Raw genomic sequence first — 16,823 nt, 5'->3', positions numbered from 1 at the left:
CATGATACTTGATGTCAAAAATGATTCCGTTATGAAACCAGAAAATGTTTACATTTAAGAAATGAGAAAATCAGAAAACTTGTTTTAATTCTTTAAAAAAACACTCAAACTGAGTAATTGATAACCACCAGTTATCAATAAATAATTGTTTTATTGTTTACCCAATAAGTGTCAACTGCTACAATATGAAGCTGTCAACAACACATTTGTGTTCATACTTTTACTGTCTACAGACATAATTCCCAAAATGTGTACAAATATCAGAATCCCTTAAAGAAGAAATCAGCAGGCAACAACATGACTCAGCTGAAATGGTGTTGCTGATTTTTATTAGTTTTTTACAGTCTGTCCTTACGGACACAACAGTGTATAGAGACTTGCAATGCTGCCTCACAGCAAGAAGGTCACCGGTTCAAATCCCTGTCTCTCTCCGTAAGTGTGTGGACTTTCCCCGGGTTCTCCGGTTTCCTCCCACAGTCCAGAAACATGCAGACACTCTGAATGGACTGTAGGTGTGAATGTGAGAGTGAATGGTGGTTTGTCTCTCTGTGTGTTTGCCCTGCAATGGACTGGTGACCCGTCCAGGGTGTGAGCCGCCTTTCACCCAATGTCAGCTTGGATTGGCTCCAAATCCCTGTGACCCTCAATGTGTTTCTAGGTCACAACAAAAACAGTAGTATGGATGACTCTCTATAATGCCTGATGGAGTCCTGCCACAAATTCCTGATAGCATGGCTCTGAAAGGAAACAAATATTCGTCAGCGGAAGATCAACTGTTTTAATAATGAACTCCTGACAGTAGAAATGTTGTCGACCATGACAAACCTGTGTCCGGCTCAATAAAGGAATGTCTAATGAGGAAGTCTAAGACGACCATGGCACAGTTGGGTTTGAAGTCATCGGTGGCCAGCAGTTCTTTCACCTGGAACAACGGCAGCGTGATCAGAAAACACTTCTCTCAGTGTTGTGGTGTACAACAACAGAACAACAGTAATACCTACAATGTCATTAAATGTATCTGTAAGTTGTGTTGTTAAGCAGGGGGATTGTTTGTGAATGGACATAGAAGTACGAGGGTGGAATATGAAATGAATTCAGTTTCCCCTCTTGATTTTATTGATGGAAGTAGATCCGACTGTCACATTTTGCTGTTGTCTCGTCTAAACTAATACTCACCTTATCAATGGGCAGGAGGTAGAAGTCTTGCACCTCTCCGTCCCCGATTCGGGGCTTGAAGTCGCGAGGAAGTTCCAAATCAAACACAAACTGACACTCTGGGAAAACGCCCTCTTCGTCCTCGTACGTGTAGCTAGAAAAGATGAAAATCCTGGTCTAGACCAAAGTGGTGCAGTCGTGTTGTCCTGAGGACCATCACCCTCAGCACTGCCCTGAATCATGCTCTACGGAGTTTTTTTTACTTAATTGTATTTTATGCATTATTTGTGTTTCCCAGTGCAGGATCAGGGAACCATCTTGCGCTCACACAAGAGTAACACAAATTTGATGTGTGTACTGGATAACAAAACAAACCCTGTGCACTCCACATACAGACAGAAGTCTGAATGCTCCTGAGCAACATGGCAGCATCTGTGTGTGTGTTGACACTAAAACAAGAAATGTAAGGTTTGTAACATGTGACGTACTCTGCTGTACCCACTTCTTTGGTACCATTAGAAGAACAAATCAAACTTCACCAGTAGCTGTTGGGCCATAATCTATTGATGATGCTGAGCTTTTCTAACCACACATTTAGGAGTTTTTCTTAAAAACACGCTGACCAGAGAGAATCAGTTTCTTTTTCCTTGGAGCCGAGAATAGAATTGTCGAGTTTCACGAGAAGGGACTTCTTCTTTTGAGTTATGCAATTATTTTGGCTTCTCCCACATTGGATCACGTGCTCTTGGGCCAATTATTCCATAATAAACCTTTCAGCATCATGTAAATTAAAGCGATCTGACTTCTTAGACTTCTGCACTTCTTCTTTTTCCTGCTCTGTGGCAGGAGAAATTAACCAATCACAGGGAACATGTAACCAACCTCACCTTACTGTGCTCACAGGACGAGCCTTCTCTGCAATGGCGGCTGGGATACAAGCTTCCTCCTGACATTCTTTCACCATTGTGTGTTTGACGCCCACACCTGCAGACAAACCACCTGCTGCCTTTGAAAAAAACACAACACATACACATCACCCTCCTTCATTCATTCATTCCTCAAAACGCTGGCCCAAGTCAGACCTGGTGTTAAGATTTGTCCCGAGATATTCCATCCACATATTGAATATAACTGGACGTATCTCGTGTGAACATGGGATCAGCTCTGGCATCACTCGTGCCGTTTTGAAATACACACTGGTGTCACTGGTGTTACTGCCATAAAACATGCTCAAAGTGAGCATAGAAGATGGGGCGGTGGGTGTAGTGATCCCATCATATCAGGCACAGAATCCAGCACTAACTAACTTAGATATCTTGTCACTTTTACACACTTATTACGATGAAAATTTACCAGACAGCTGAAGATTTCAGAATTCAGCTTCTCTAGAATACGTCAGTATTACTGTTCCCATGCTTAAGTACTGTAAAAGTACTGTACATGATGTCAGTCTCTGTGATATAGGGCTCAATCTCTGCAGGTTTCAAGTGTTAAAGTTTTCCTGACAACATGGTGGCGGAAACAAACACGGGTCACATGATGCAGCAGAGGTATAACTAACTTGCACTCACCAAATTGTCCAATAGTCCAGGGTATGTCTGCTTAGTGGGGGAGCGTCGTGCCAGCCACATGCTGACTTCCCCACTGTCACTGACTGTGTAACCGTTGATATGGGTTCCGTACCGTTTCACTCCAAAAAGACCTAAAGAGTGCAGCATCATAGTTAACTCATAGAGTAGTAATATGATATTGAGAAAAAATATTATGGTCTGCCAAACTCACTTGTAGCCGCTCTTTCCATCCACATTAAGGGAGGATCGGAGAATGTTGGCATCACACTGTATTTCTGAAAGATACAATTGAATATGCCACTCATACATATGTCTGTGTAAGTGTTTTAATCACTTTTAAATACAAAAAAATTGTTTTGATTGGATTGGCACCAGCGCCAGAAGATGGATGGATAGTATTGGTACCATTAGAAAAAGGCTTTTTATTTGTACATCAGTAAATATATACGTCAGAGCACAAAACACTGACCCTGTAGGGACCATTATTCCTCATGGAGCCCAAAAGCTGGTCGGAATGAGGCAGAATCTAATTTCTGATGAAGTTTAGGGTTAAGATTTGAATTGTGGTGAAGGTTAAGGTAACTGGTTATGGTTAACCAGTAGGGATACCACTTTGGTTAGTCTGTCCAATTGAATGTTTATGTCAATGCAGTGTCCTATGGAGAAAATCTGTTCAAACCTGTAAATGCGTGTGTGAGACAGACTATGTCTTGAGTAGCCTTGAGTAACTGTCAAGAAAACCTATTGTGAGGGCATTTTTTTTTAGGTTTTAAGGTTAGGTATTTATTGTAGTACTATAAACAATGGGTTAAGACCTGGTTTTAGGGTTGGACTTAGGTTTAGGTTCTGGTAAAGGTTAGGGGTAGACACTCAGTTGTGCGTTAAGGTTTGGGTAAGGGGCTAGGGAATGCCTTGTCAATTAATGTCCACAAAATGAACGCAAAATCAGCATGTGTGTGTCTCACACACCTCATCCCTCCATCCTCTGAGACAGCTCAGAGACTCCTCCTCCTGTCTTAAGGTCTGCAGGACAGCGTCCACAGCCTCAGACCTTCTCTCGTATGAATCCAGACTGGGACGCAGGGACACAGCGCCACCGTGCGGCAGACTGAAAACATCCGGATACCGTGCCAACAGAGTAGTCACGTGAGGTGGGATCCAGCCGACCTGCACTCCGTCGATCTCGAACCTCGAACATACAGTGCGGCAGGAATCTGTGGGGACAAACAGTTATACACGCAGTCCTGTACGGTTTTTACCACCATGTTCCGTCTCCACACAGCGACGCGACGACTGTACCTGCTGAATAAAAGTTGTTCATGCGACGGAGCAGCATCAGTACTTTATCTGCCCAGACAGAGACAGCCATTTTAAATGTCACTGCAGTATTTAACTACTGCACATTACACATGTATAAGCCAAAACCCTCCGTCAATAATTCTTCTTCGTCATCATCTAAAATTATCCAGCAGGCTGTACACTGAAAGGTGCAATGCTGCCCTCCACCGGTAGGAGCGTTTTTGTCATTTTTGTATTCTTAAATACAGACAAACTGCGCGAAGAAAATGCCAAAAACTGCCTTCAGGCAACATAATGACTATTCTCAATGTTTGTCTCAAAAGTACTGTATATATATTTCTAAATGAATATACTTTAATCATAACAATAATGTCAGCCTACGCTACACTCCATCCCAGTAGGTGGCGGTAATATGCCAACGATCACAAAAACCCTTAGGAGAAGAAGAACTATTTCAAAATAAAGGAGGAGAAAGACGCTAAGTTAGTGTATTTTAGATGAGATAAACATTATTTCGTCAGTGTATTATTTACTTTTCTCTCCAGACACGACATATCTGTAGACTAATTACAACAACAATATAAGGAGAAACTGGAGGACCCTTAAATGCAGCGCAGCTCTCCATATCTAGCTAAGCAAACTAGCTAACATTGGCTAGCAAACACCGTGCTATGCTAACTTTCCGCCCAGTGTCGCATTTTTAACATTTTACAAGTTACGGCCGATCTCGTTTAGAAGGTAAGAATTAACGAACGCACGACAATAGTTCAAACGGCGTGTTGTTTACGCCTCATGCGTTAGTTTCCCCCCTAAATGAAGGCAAACCAAACTCCATGCTGATTTCTCATACATTTGCACTGCTCTGCTGTATAGGCCTTTACCAAAACAGATATTTGTACATGTTTCAGTGGGAAAAGCACAGGTGTTAATTGAAAACATAATCGGCGGCTCCGTTTAGTTCATACCAGTCAAGACTGAGTGACAGTATGCAATCTAAATGGAACCCAGGCATTATTCATTTGATCCATTTCACCTGTGCTTTATTTTTCTATTGTCATCTGTAAATGTTTGCTATGAAAGAAGGTGATTTAAAGACGTTCACTAAATGTTAATTTTAAGGAATGATGATGTAATAATATGCTAAAAATAATGTGCATTGTGCTAAAAAGCACTCACAATAAGCTTATAGTTCGTGTGGGTAAGGGGTGGAGGTCAACTTTCATTTAATTTCTACCGCTTTATCCTCCACATGAATATCGCTCATTAACATACAGTTCTAGTTATGTTAATTTGAGGTGCCACATAGGGAGCTGGTGTCTTTCCAGTCATTCCTGGACCTCCGCATTTATATTTTTGCTGAGTAAATGTTGCTTATGGTTACAAAAATGTACCAAATCATGGTTACATACATAAAGCTTTGCTGTATTTTGAGGCATATTGTACAGTTCTGATTATTTTGGTCAGGAGTCAGGATATCTTCCATCCCATACCATGTCCCAACTCTCGAAATGTATAACCTAACTCCAGCCTCTGAATAGCAGCCAATATTAAATTTCTAATTGATTTCATCAGGAAATGTTTTATGCTTTTCCATCTGTTTTTACAATGTTAAGCCACATCCTGAAACTTAACATTACTATGGAATACTAATTTCTGTCATACTATTTGTTTGGAAGGTCCACCTGTCCACCATGTCTTCATCCGAGGTCAGCATGCAGGATATGAGTGAGGTCGTGATTGTCACTATACCAGACAGTGTGAGCGAGGAGCTTCCCTCTGTGGTGGATGAGGACAAAGCAGTGCTGGTGACTGCAGAGCTGGCATCTCAAGCAGGGTAAACAGTCCATGCTGCACAGTGCCTGTGTATTAACACTGGACACAATGCTGAATTACAGACAAGACTGTTGACTTTACTGGTCAGAAACATTAAATCACCATGTTGTTTCTTGTGTTTTTTCAGGGACGATGTCCTCAGAGTAGCTGCAGTGGAGGCAGACACTGATGCCAGTGGATCAGATTCAATGTCAAAGGAAGAGGCAGTCATTGGTAATGTGACCTGCAGGACTTTGTCACCTGTGTCAAATGTTAGATGTTACAATAAAAGGATTGGGTAATAGGGACAAAAAAATATCCTTGTATATTTTGGCTGAAAAGATATATACTTATGTTCAGCCTAAACAATTACTTTTCCCCAACCGTAACCATCACCAGATAATCCCCATCTCATTAGATCAGGTTTGGTGAGGTTTTCTGAACAACCATGTATAACATGGTTGTGTTTGTTGCCTCTTGGCATCTGTAATTACGGTAGTATGTTCTTGAAATAAGTCAGGTAATAATTTCTGCTGTTTTTCTAGTGCAGTGAAAAATCAGAAGCTGGATTGACATTTTAGCCATGTGATTTCGGAACGTCATCCTTTCTTTGCTGGATCTGTTTTTTAAACACCAACATTTCTGCCTCAGCTTAGTGTAAATGTTTTAACATTTCTGTGTTTCCTTTGTTTTGTTTGTGCAAATTGAAAATGTGCATAAATCAGACTAATGGGAACCCAGCTAGTGAGAAACATTGGAAAGTGCTTTGAATATAATGTAACACTTGTTTTATGACTGATATGATGGTTAATTTTTTATGTTTTATGTTTGTGTCTCTGCAGTAAAGTTAACTGAGGAGGTGGATGTGGAGGCTGATGTCTTCTACCCGATCACCTGTGGAGACGCCAAAGCCACGCTGGTCTGGAAGAAGTTTGTTTGTCCTGGGATCAATGTGAAATGTGTTCAGGTAAAACTGTTATTTGACACAACTGAACTTGTTTGTTATCTAATCAGAAATGCACACAAATGCATGAAGTATACAACTCACAACTGTTTCTCTTTCCTCTTATCAGTTCAACGAGCAGCTCATCAGCCCGAAGGAGTTTGTGTGTTTAGCAGGAAAATCCACTCTGAAAGACTGGAAGAGAGCGATCCGCCTCAATGGCACCATGCTCAGGTGTGGAACAATACAAAGAATGTAGGGTAGAGTCACACAAGTAATGATCACCTGTTGAGCTGAATTATGTATTATTGTTTGCTTCAACCAGACAGGGTTGAGGAGCAAAAGTTTCACCACTGCTATATGTTTGTATGTGTGACATATACAACCCTATGTGTGAGGTCAAAATGTCAAAAGACCCCCTCAACTAAGTAAAATGAGCCATTAGTTGGCCTAACTACTGCTTTGTATTCCCTTTTGAATATGGTGGTATAGTGTTGGGTGCTGTGGCCAGAAATGTCAGCATGATGAAGTTTAAAATCAGTGGATATTGACATTTATTACTATAAAATGGTAGATAATTAAAGATTACATGTTGCTCCCGAGTGAGAATGATCATTACCACGTAGTTCTTGGTGGTTATGATAAAAAAAAAAAAAGAGCAGAGAAATATGAATCGCCATTAAATGAAGATTAATGTATTTGTACTGTCTGAGGTTTATTGGGGATTAAAGACGAAGGCAAACTGTAACTAGTCCGGGGGGATGGTTAGGGTTATGTACTCAATATAAGGTTGCCAAACTTCAAGGAACTTGTTTTTTTTAAAAGGAGAAACTGTTTTCCAATCTCTAAGAATAACTCTTTTGCTTTGACCACACAAAACATGATGGCTTGTTGTAGTGACAAGGGAAGAGTAAGAGAAAAGCTGGAAGAAAATCTGACACCCAAGATCTTCAGTTTATTCACTGGTGGATGTGCAGTGTACAAATGTGCCTCAGGGTGGCACTGTTCCATCACACATTAGTTTGTTGGCAAATGTGATGAGCAGATGTTCAAAATGCCTCATCAGAGTGTATGTCGCCCCACAGGAAGATCATGGACTCGGGTGAACTGGACTTCTACCAACACGCCAAGGTCTGCTCCAACACCTGCCGCAGCACCAAGATCGACCTGGTGGGAACAAAAGTGTCCGTCAGCAGTGACCAGTCTGCTGACCTCCTCCCCGTCACCCCCTCATCAGCTGACTGTAAGTGCCACAGCCTCAGCCTTCACAATAATTATTATTGACAATAATATGCAGCATGTGGAGTGGGAGCAAAGAAAACAACACTGGCAGTAAAAGGTAATAAAAGTAATAATATACACATGTGTTTTTAAATCTGTGAATGTACAATATAGAAAATGATTGACAATAAGACTATTAAAGGGTAAAAAAAAAAATTGAAGGTACGTTTTAGACACTTTAACCTGTTACATGTGGTCTACTGAGAACAGTGCTTGTTGTAGCAGGGAAAAACAACCTGTGATGCCTCTCCTTCAGACAACAATTCAACACAACTAGTTTTAAAATAATGAAAAGCTGCTAATAATCATTCACGATGAAACAAGAGTTTGTAAATAAAAACAATCTGAGAAGTTGTGACCAAAAAGACTTACAACTTCAAAGATTCTCAATGTCAACGCTCCAGTTCTCCAATTCCAACCATGTGTAGAGACACACTGGTCTGAGTCTCGTCACTGTTTCCTGTCTGTGTTGTAGTGAATGGAGCAGCAGCTACGTTTCCTGATTCCTCAGAGGAAACGTCGGAGTGGGTCACAGCCATCGCAGGTGATCAGCAGAGCAACCTGCATTCACACATTCATCCACCATCATGTGGAGTGAAGCGATTGATCGGAGGTGTCATACTCTTTATTGTGTGTTTTCAGAGGACTCTGTGGTTTTCTGGCATTCAGTGAAGGAGGCAGGGCTGTTGGAGGAGGTGGTGGAGGACTTCCAGAAGGAGCTGCAGGAGGTGCTGAAGGGGCTTCAGGAGAGAGTGTGTAACCCACCACTACAGGTCAAAGGTTAGGCCAGCTCGAGTCACACTGTTTTTAGTTTTCTATGATGATAAAGGAGCAACTCAGTGTCCCATTTCAGCTTCAATATGTCTCCCTAAAGGGAATATTTGTGTAGTTGTGTAATCCACTCACTCTCCTGCACCAAAATCCATTGAGAAAATCTACATTTGATGCCCTGATGTAAAACTGCTGATTTTCTCTATGGACATTGGTGCGGTTTCCAAAGTGACTCTTTCAGTAAGAAAAGGCTGTCTGATTGCAAGAAAAGTGGGCAAAGTTATCATCCACTTTAAGCAGGTGTAGATTTTATTTAGTGACCCTTTTATTAAGTGGTTAAAATCAGTTTTTCCTTGTATATCCCTGCCATGTGTTCATTGAAAGTGAACCTGCTACAATTCAAGGTGCAGGGGCAGTCAACATACAGCCCCACTTCAAAAGACCTGAACTATCCCTTTAACGTGATGGTTTTCATTTCACAGTAAAAAGTCATAAGAAAATGTTAAAACACAGCACACTTTCTATAACTGGAAATATCATGTTCACATACTACAAAAACAGTGACTCAGCAATTTCACTTTTATATTTAATGTGAATGCGGCCACACAATGTATTTGTTTTTGTATTCAGATGCCGTCCTGCTGAACAACATAGTGCAGAACTTTGGGATGTTGGACCTGGTGAAGAAGGTTCTGGCCAGCCATAAGAGCCAGATGGACCGCTACAGAGAACAGTACTCTCGCAGCCTCGCTGGTCAGTGCAGGAATCCTCAGTGCGGGGTCTTACACTCTCAGGATACAGTCGTGTTTATGTAACTGGTGAAGTTACAGCGTTGTTGTGTTGAGTGAAAGAGTTAAAGTTTGTTTTATGACCAAAAAAAAAAACCCTAGATAACACAAACAAAAGTCAGACCGTAAAAAATGAGACCATAAAATACATAATAAAATACATTAGAAACTACTGCACAAAAAATAGGGGATGAACATCAATCTAACTGTTCCCTGACGTATCACAGCAGCATGAAACTTCACCAATAAATAAAAATAAAAACCAAACTGTTGCATAAATCCATCTTAAAATTAAATAAACAAATAACTGGTATTTGTTTGTTGCTACCAGCACAATTATCAGCATGATTACTTCATTATATTGTTTGCGTTGTCGCCCTCTACAGCCCTGGAGCAACAGTGCGACGAGCACAGGAAGCGAGCCAAAGAGCTGAAGAGCAAGTCCCAGCACCTCAACAACGTTCTGATGACCCTCACCCCGGTCCCGGCGCTGTCTCCGCCCAAGCGTCCCCGGCTGACGCGCACCATCTCCAGCCCGGCCAAGGTCAGCGCCGCTCCGGCCCAGATCACGCTGCCTCTCAACCAGCTGACCAGCCTGCCACTGGGCAAAGTCCTAACCATGGCAGGAACTCCGGGCAGCACCAACCTGGGTGGCTACACCTTCCTGACCTCCGCGCTGTCCGGGTCAGAGCTGGTCGCCGACTCCTCCAACTTGACCGTGCTGTCCACGGCGGCGGGCCAGGAGGGCGCGGCCGGTGCCGGCGGCTTCGTTAAAGTGGTCGGACCTCAGTTCCAGCTGGTGACGCTGCCGGCCTCGCTCCAGAGCCTGGCCTCCACACTGGGCACCAGCATCCAGCAGCAGGTGGACGGCGTCAGCGTGATGGACGCCACGGCGACCGTCGCCGATTCACACGAGGAAGCTCAGGCCGACGGAGACGAAGGCCACGCGGAGCAGGTCAAAGAGGACGATAAGGAGCAGCAGTGAAACCATGTGCACTAAACCTTACACGTTACATTCATGCAGTCAACACACACACAGTTTCAGTTAGAGCGACCCCTGGTGTCAGCAGGTTGTACAGTGATTGTAAAGTGATTCTCCTGTAAATATGTATTTGTGTTGAGTGTAAAAGGAGCATTCAGGCTAATAAATGCTAAGTTTTTGAAAACTGTGTGTTACGAATATTTGTGCGTGTGTGCTGTCACACGACTACAACGGGGTTACAGCATTCAGCGGCAACTTCAGCAGCAAAATACTAATACGAGGCATAGATTTTTGTTCGGACCGTCGCACATTTATCAGTGTCAACATGGAGAAAAAAAAAACACATAATTCAGTGTAATCATGAACTAAGGTTTAATCTGCAACTGATTATTTTCATTATTTATTCGTTAATTAATTTACTCGATTCCTCAAAATGTGGATCGGTGTTTCCCCAAACGTCACCCTGTCAATTTGTATTTTGTCCACAAACCAGTTCGATGTTTATTGTCGTTTTTGGAGCAAAGAAACTAGAACATGTTCACATTTAAGTGTTAAGTGTGTAACATTCAGGTGGAATTATTACTCGATCATCTAAAATAGTTTTTGTATTGCAGATAATCATCTGATTGTATGAATTGTTTTCTATCACCTTTTACCTTTTTCTATTTACCAGTTCACTGGCTCTTTTGGCAAAATATCTTTTGCATTTCCACTGATATCTCTTGCATTTCTCATTCAAAGTCAGAACTGCAGTAAGCCACCTGCCATATTTGTAGCCTGCCAAGTGACTTGTTGGACATGTATGTGATTAACAGGCCAAAATGTTTTCACAACTAAACATCTTTTGAGTTTTGATGCTAACTGAAGGCTACATACTGTAGGTGACGAAAATGTAACCGCAACATGCAGAAATGTTGGATAAACTTTAATTTAAGAAATAAATAGATATTTAAATTGATAAATCATTCAGGAAAATACTTGATTCATCTGGTATTTCATAAATTATATTCTGTGTTTGGCCACATGACTTTGGTCATTGAGCAGATCACAACAAATCGACCACAAGATGGCGCAACAATGTTAATTTTCTGTGTGTGTGTCACCTCTGAACACTGACCTTGTCAGGACCAGCAGTCTTCATGGAGACCAAAAATCTGGTCCTAATGAGGCAGCACGTCATTTACAAGGAATTGTGGTTAAGGTTAAAGTTAAGGATTAGGCATTAACTGGTTATGGTAAGGGATGATGCTTTTTTTTAGGCTGTCCACACCTGTGTGTGTGTGTGTGTTTTCCTCTGAACCACATCCAAGTTTAATCTCAGACACGAAAACAGTGAAAAGTGTCATTTCAGCGCTGAGACAAACAGCCTACATTTGACGCTTTAATCATTGCTATATATTTACACATTGTTATAAACAGTTTCTCTCCATCTGCGTTGATAACGCCCATGTTTTTTTTTCTCCATTTTTCATGTGTGTGTTTACTGTTACATCTCAAACTGTGATCTTCAGTCTCACACTGCGTTTCACACCACCACCACCCTCTACACCTCCAGAGGAGTCTGGAATACTTGTCAGCTAAGGAATGTTGATATGATTTGTATTCAAGAATATGGCAAAACAAAATGTTTATATTTAAATGTAAATATTTGCATGTATCTATAGAATGTGCTGTGTTAATGTAAAAAAAAAAGTGAGAATCCAGGACTGCTGTGATTGAAATGACCAGAGAAAATTTAAAGTGATAATTTGCTCTCATAATCACAAACAAATTAAGCCTAATTAAGCTCATTTGTGATCTATTTTGGTGAGTAATTGTGCTGTAATAAACCTGTATCTATCTATGTAGGTACGTTAAACATATTCCCATTAAGACAAATTGTTATGCTTTGCTGTCTATTATTAACAAACCAAAAATAAATCCCCCTTCTCATCGGCATCAAAAACACATTTGTTAAATCTATAATGGTCATTTTTTATGTGTTGTCATTATCACATGGACATATTTTAACCATCAGTGTCGTCATTGGTTTGTTTTTGATCTGTTCTGAACCATGAAGGGATCAATACTGAGTCAATGTTTTTAATCTTTATTCTGGAGCTTTGAGTGGAGGCTCAGGAGTTTCCTCCGTTGTCATGGAAGCACATGCATCATCAAACCACTGCTGTTTACTTACAGCTTTAAAAAGATGTTTAATAATAAATTAATAATAAAATAGACTTTTATGGTCTTTTTTATGACGTCTAACGGTACTGTGTAAATGTAACATGGGATGTACACAGTTATATGTAATTGGTTTGATGTAAAAATATCTCTGTAATTCTGGTGCTAATGGCCAACAAACTTCATCACAATAAATAAAAATATTGTCAAATTTGGAGATATTGATAATTATCACATTTAATTGTGTTACCTAAACTTTTTTATGGATAGAAAAACAAAGAAAAACAAACATTTTTACAACATGTTCTGTCTCTAAGTGTATTGCAAAACACATTATATTTTTTTACAGCTGTCACAAAACATTATATTGTGATATTGAGATATTGAATTATTGTCCAGCAACTGCATTTTATGAGGATCTAATGATTTTCTTGCCTTATTTGTTAATTTTCTCAAGTGCAATATCCTCATTTACACCATTTACTCTGTAAATGTACGTAGATTACAATCTGTCAATATTTATATCTATTATGTTATAGCATGTCTGCTGCAGTAACATTAATATTATAGTAGTTCATTTAGTCATTTAGTCCAGAAAATGTGGAGAATTTTTTTTGACAAAATGAGTTGACCTTTGACCTGTCGTGACCCAACAATAATCTGCTGTCACCATGTTGATCATTTTATTAAACAAGCATCCTTTATTGAAAGAGACTACGACGCCAATAACATACAGATGAAGAAGAGTTGTTACACTGAAGGCAACTGAGAGGCTACAAGCAGGAGATGCAGCAGGCGCGTACGTGACGTGTATATGACGGTTTATAAGATCTGTGGAGAAACATGGAACCTGCAACAACTTTCCTCCTCCTCGTGTGAAGTTCATCTAAAGGCTCAGCTCGTCGTACGAGTAAAACGGCTCCTCCGCTGAGCGCACAGAGATTTTGAAGTGGCGCCGCAGAAAACCTCCGTACCGCTTGTCCCACTTCAGGTTGTTCAACTTTGGCCGGATCCTCCTCATGAAGCCTCCGTAGCGCTTCTGCAGCTCCTCCGGCTCCTCGCCCTGCTGCTCCGCAGAGCTACTCCTCCTCGACTTGGGGCCGAATTTGCGTAAAAAGCCGCCGTAGCGTTTAGTGTAAGTGCGCAGCGCCTGCTCCTGCGGCGCGTCCGCGTCCCGCTCCTCCAGCATCTTCAACAAGTCCTCGTATTTCTTGGGCAGCGCCGCGGACTTGGCGACGTAATTGTCGCGCCACGGGAGCGAGGCGAAGATTTTGTTCTTGTTCTTGTCGATCCTCTTGATGAAGCCGCCGTAGCGTTTGACCAGCTCCGCCTGCGCCTGCTGACTCTCCTCCTCCTCCGCCGCTTCATCCTGGCTGTAGTCCGCCTGACCCGGAGGCTCCGGGGCGCAGCTCCGCAGCTGCTCCTCACACTCCGCGCTACATGACTGCACCAGGGACACACAGAGGACACCGAGACAAAGACAAGGGTGAAAATACTGTGAGATGAGATCATATGGATGAATGTAAGGTGGTGAAAACAGCGGCCACTCAACAAGATACTCATTTACTCAAAAACTCAAATCTAAAACATGTTTTACGCAATAATAACAGGATTTGATTGACTTTCAAAATGACACAGTTCACTTATGAATCTTTTTAAAATGTAAATGTAAAAAAATCGATTGCATTCACGTTGACTTCCATTCACTTTGAAAGTCTAAACAAAGCGACACCATTAACCAATTAATGCCCAACCTTAACCTTAACCTAACCACAATTCAAATGTTAAATGTTAAGTTCCTCAGAAATTAGGTTCTGCACTCGTTGGGGCCAGGTTTTGGTTTCCATGAGGACTACTGGTCATGATATGGTCAGTGTTTTATGAAAGAACATCTCTTCACACACACACACACACACACACAGAGTAAAGTTGTTCTCACCAGGCTGCTGAAGGCGTCGGGGCTGAGCAGTTGCTGCGCGCATTTCTGACACTGTGAGGAACAGTCTGAGTGGATGGAGGGCGGCAAGCTCAGGATCAGCACCAGGACATACCACTCCATTCTTCACCTGATCCCTGACACGCGCGCGCGCACACACACACACACACACACACGGGCGAGTGAGAGAGAAGTTACATTATAGACCATGTATCCATGTAGAATATCTTGATCTGCAGAGATTCCTGAAACATCACTAGTATAGAATACAACTTACTATTACATTAATCATTATATTTACTACCACTGTTACTATTGTTGGGCTGTTTAAAAAGAGAACTCTCAGTTTGGTAACCATATAGAGCCGTGCGTAATTACGCACTGGTGCCAAACCCTCCAGCCATCGCCTCTTACTGACATCTAAACAGAGAAACATTAAATATGATCTTAAATCACAGTTGCACAGAGACAGTAAAGTATAGAGTCACTACCTCAGGAGTTGGTTAGATACTTCCAGCCGCGTTAGGACTCGCAGAGGCGCATCTACCTTCAAATGGAAACTCACTGTCGGGGGCTCTGTGCTGCACTCTCCTGCGTGGCTCCGCGCCGTTCTTTTTATCGCCGCAGACTCGGCCGTGTCACCGCAGTGCATCAGAGCCGCTTCTGTGAACGGCCCAATGGGAGGCAAACAAAGTGCGTAAATAATGGCACCGCCCCCCCTCCTCCCCGCTCCAGGAGCTTTAACGACACCCACACGGAGAAGGTATAGGAGAAGCATCATAGTTCATCTCATCATCATCATCATCACCATCAGTCCATCTCTGGTGGGATTTGAATCAAACCCTGAGCTGTTCATCACAGTGAACCCACACTGTCATGTCATTTGTTCCCAAATAAATGGTGTACTTTTACTCCACTACATTTCCTCCAACTGTCTTTGTTACTCGTTCCTATAAAATCAGATGATTTAGTAATGGCCTGTACTTATATGGAGCTTTTCTAGTCTTGATGAGCTGCTTGAAACTACAGTTTTCACCCATTCACACAAATGAACATGGGGTTAAGTATCTTGCTCAAGGATACATAGACTAGCAGAGCCAGGAATTGAACCCACAACCTCCCAGTTGAAGGACAACTCACCAGGATTGAGCTACCATGGCTCAATCGTAACTGCTCACTTTTTCAATACTTTTACTTCTAAAACTTAAGTATCAAAAGTCATTTTCTGATATAAAATGTACTTAAGTACAGCAAATGTCATAGACTTAAAGACTAATACTTAAGTAAGATTATAAAACACGTAACTTCAACTTCTACCAAAGTAATTTTCTGGTTAAGATACTTGTATTTTTATTCTTTTATAAGTATCTCTTTCAGGTACTTTATACAAGACTGCTTTCTCTATGGTGTGTGTATATTCAGTACACAACTGCCACTTTATTAGTTACCAGAGTACACAACTTGGCAAGCAGTGTCTTTGCTGTATCTTCAGACATGGTCTTCTGGTTGTAACAAGTGGTTATTAGAGTTAGAATTACTGTTAACTTTTTAACATTTCACCACACTGCTCGTACTCCTCTGACCTCTGGCATCAACAAGGCATTTTTTTCAAAACCATTTTCTGTCAGTAAACACTTTGTTGATGGTTGCATGTCTTCATGCCTAAATGCACTGAGTTGCTTCCATGTAATATTAGATATTTATATTAATACAGTGTTGAATGTTGAAAGTGGCTGGTGATTGTATGAAGTGACAGTGACTGACATTACTGTAGTGTCTCATACTGGACTTTTATATGAAAATGTATTGAGGTCATGTGACTCATCACTGCTGAAGCAAGATCATTCATACACTCAAAAAAAAATCAATTTGATGAGAGAACAAATGAAAAATCTTACAAACCTAATAAGTTACAAAGTAATGGCTCAATTCTGCTGATTCAATATCTGCACAGCTTGTTTGTAGAGATACAGATATCAATGCTGCTTAGGCGGCCTGACCTCAAACTGTTACATAGTAGCAAAGATTTATGGCATGTAGCTGGGCTGCTTTTATGTATACACACACAATCACATTTAAAAACATTTATTTTCATTGGCTTTTAACCCAGAGTGAGTTCTGT

The 16,823-nt window shown here is 41.3% G+C and overlaps 3 protein-coding genes across 3 annotated transcripts; 1 reads left to right on the top strand and 2 right to left on the bottom strand.

The window, feature by feature from the left end:
* Positions 1–312: 312 nt before the first annotated feature.
* tpk2 (thiamin pyrophosphokinase 2) lies at positions 313–4,191 on the bottom strand. Its single transcript, XM_044037640.1, has 8 exons — positions 4,026–4,191; positions 3,696–3,940; positions 2,938–3,001; positions 2,727–2,857; positions 2,043–2,161; positions 1,177–1,309; positions 826–922; positions 313–737 (listed from the first exon to the last, which is right to left on the bottom strand). The coding sequence occupies exons 1-8, from the start codon at positions 4,093–4,095 to the stop codon at positions 691–693; spliced, it is 906 nt and encodes a 301-aa protein (XP_043893575.1). The 5' UTR covers positions 4,096–4,191; the 3' UTR covers positions 313–690.
* A 255-nt stretch (positions 4,192–4,446) lies between these two features.
* On the top strand, positions 4,447–10,786 carry gmeb2 (glucocorticoid modulatory element binding protein 2). Its single transcript, XM_044039175.1, has 10 exons — positions 4,447–4,763; positions 5,702–5,859; positions 5,986–6,071; positions 6,680–6,804; positions 6,911–7,014; positions 7,866–8,023; positions 8,537–8,605; positions 8,704–8,841; positions 9,463–9,585; positions 10,007–10,786. The coding sequence occupies exons 2-10, from the start codon at positions 5,717–5,719 to the stop codon at positions 10,603–10,605; spliced, it is 1,545 nt and encodes a 514-aa protein (XP_043895110.1). The 5' UTR covers positions 4,447–4,763; positions 5,702–5,716; the 3' UTR covers positions 10,606–10,786.
* A 2,657-nt stretch (positions 10,787–13,443) lies between these two features.
* pdyn (prodynorphin) lies at positions 13,444–15,306 on the bottom strand. Its single transcript, XM_044039176.1, has 3 exons — positions 15,193–15,306; positions 14,705–14,838; positions 13,444–14,209 (listed from the first exon to the last, which is right to left on the bottom strand). Exons 2-3 carry the CDS (start codon positions 14,822–14,824, stop codon positions 13,652–13,654), a joined length of 678 nt encoding a protein of 225 aa, XP_043895111.1. The 5' UTR covers positions 14,825–14,838; positions 15,193–15,306; the 3' UTR covers positions 13,444–13,651.
* Between the last annotated feature and the right edge of the window lie 1,517 nt (positions 15,307–16,823).

This window comes from Solea senegalensis, linkage group LG11, assembly GCF_019176455.1.
Source record: "Solea senegalensis isolate Sse05_10M linkage group LG11, IFAPA_SoseM_1, whole genome shotgun sequence".
In the NCBI taxonomy this organism is placed as follows: Eukaryota; Metazoa; Chordata; class Actinopteri; order Pleuronectiformes; family Soleidae; genus Solea; species Solea senegalensis.
This window is presented reverse-complemented; position numbering and strand designations above follow the sequence as displayed.

Bases quoted from the DNA above. Each gene is read 5' to 3' on its own strand.
- tpk2 (XM_044037640.1), bottom strand. From the start codon at position 4,095: ATGGCTGTCTCTGTCTGGGCAGATAAAGTACTGATGCTGCTCCGTCGC. The intron at 3,941-4,025 runs GTACAGTCGTCG...TTGTCCCCACAG, and splicing joins GAACAACTTTTATTCAGCAG to ATTCCTGCCGCACTGTATGT. The intron at 1,310-2,042 runs GTGAGGTTGGTT...CATCTTTTCTAG, and splicing joins CGTCCTGTGAGCACAGTAAG to CTACACGTACGAGGACGAAG.
- gmeb2 (XM_044039175.1), top strand. From the start codon at position 5,717: ATGTCTTCATCCGAGGTCAGCATGCAGGATATGAGTGAGGTCGTGATT. The intron at 5,860-5,985 runs GTAAACAGTCCA...GTGTTTTTTCAG, and splicing joins GAGCTGGCATCTCAAGCAGG to GGACGATGTCCTCAGAGTAG. The intron at 8,842-9,462 runs GTTAGGCCAGCT...TTTTGTATTCAG, and splicing joins CCCACCACTACAGGTCAAAG to ATGCCGTCCTGCTGAACAAC.
- pdyn (XM_044039176.1), bottom strand. From the start codon at position 14,824: ATGGAGTGGTATGTCCTGGTGCTGATCCTGAGCTTGCCGCCCTCCATC. The intron at 14,210-14,704 runs GTGAGAACAACT...TCCCTGGTGCAG, and splicing joins CCGACGCCTTCAGCAGCCTG to TCATGTAGCGCGGAGTGTGA.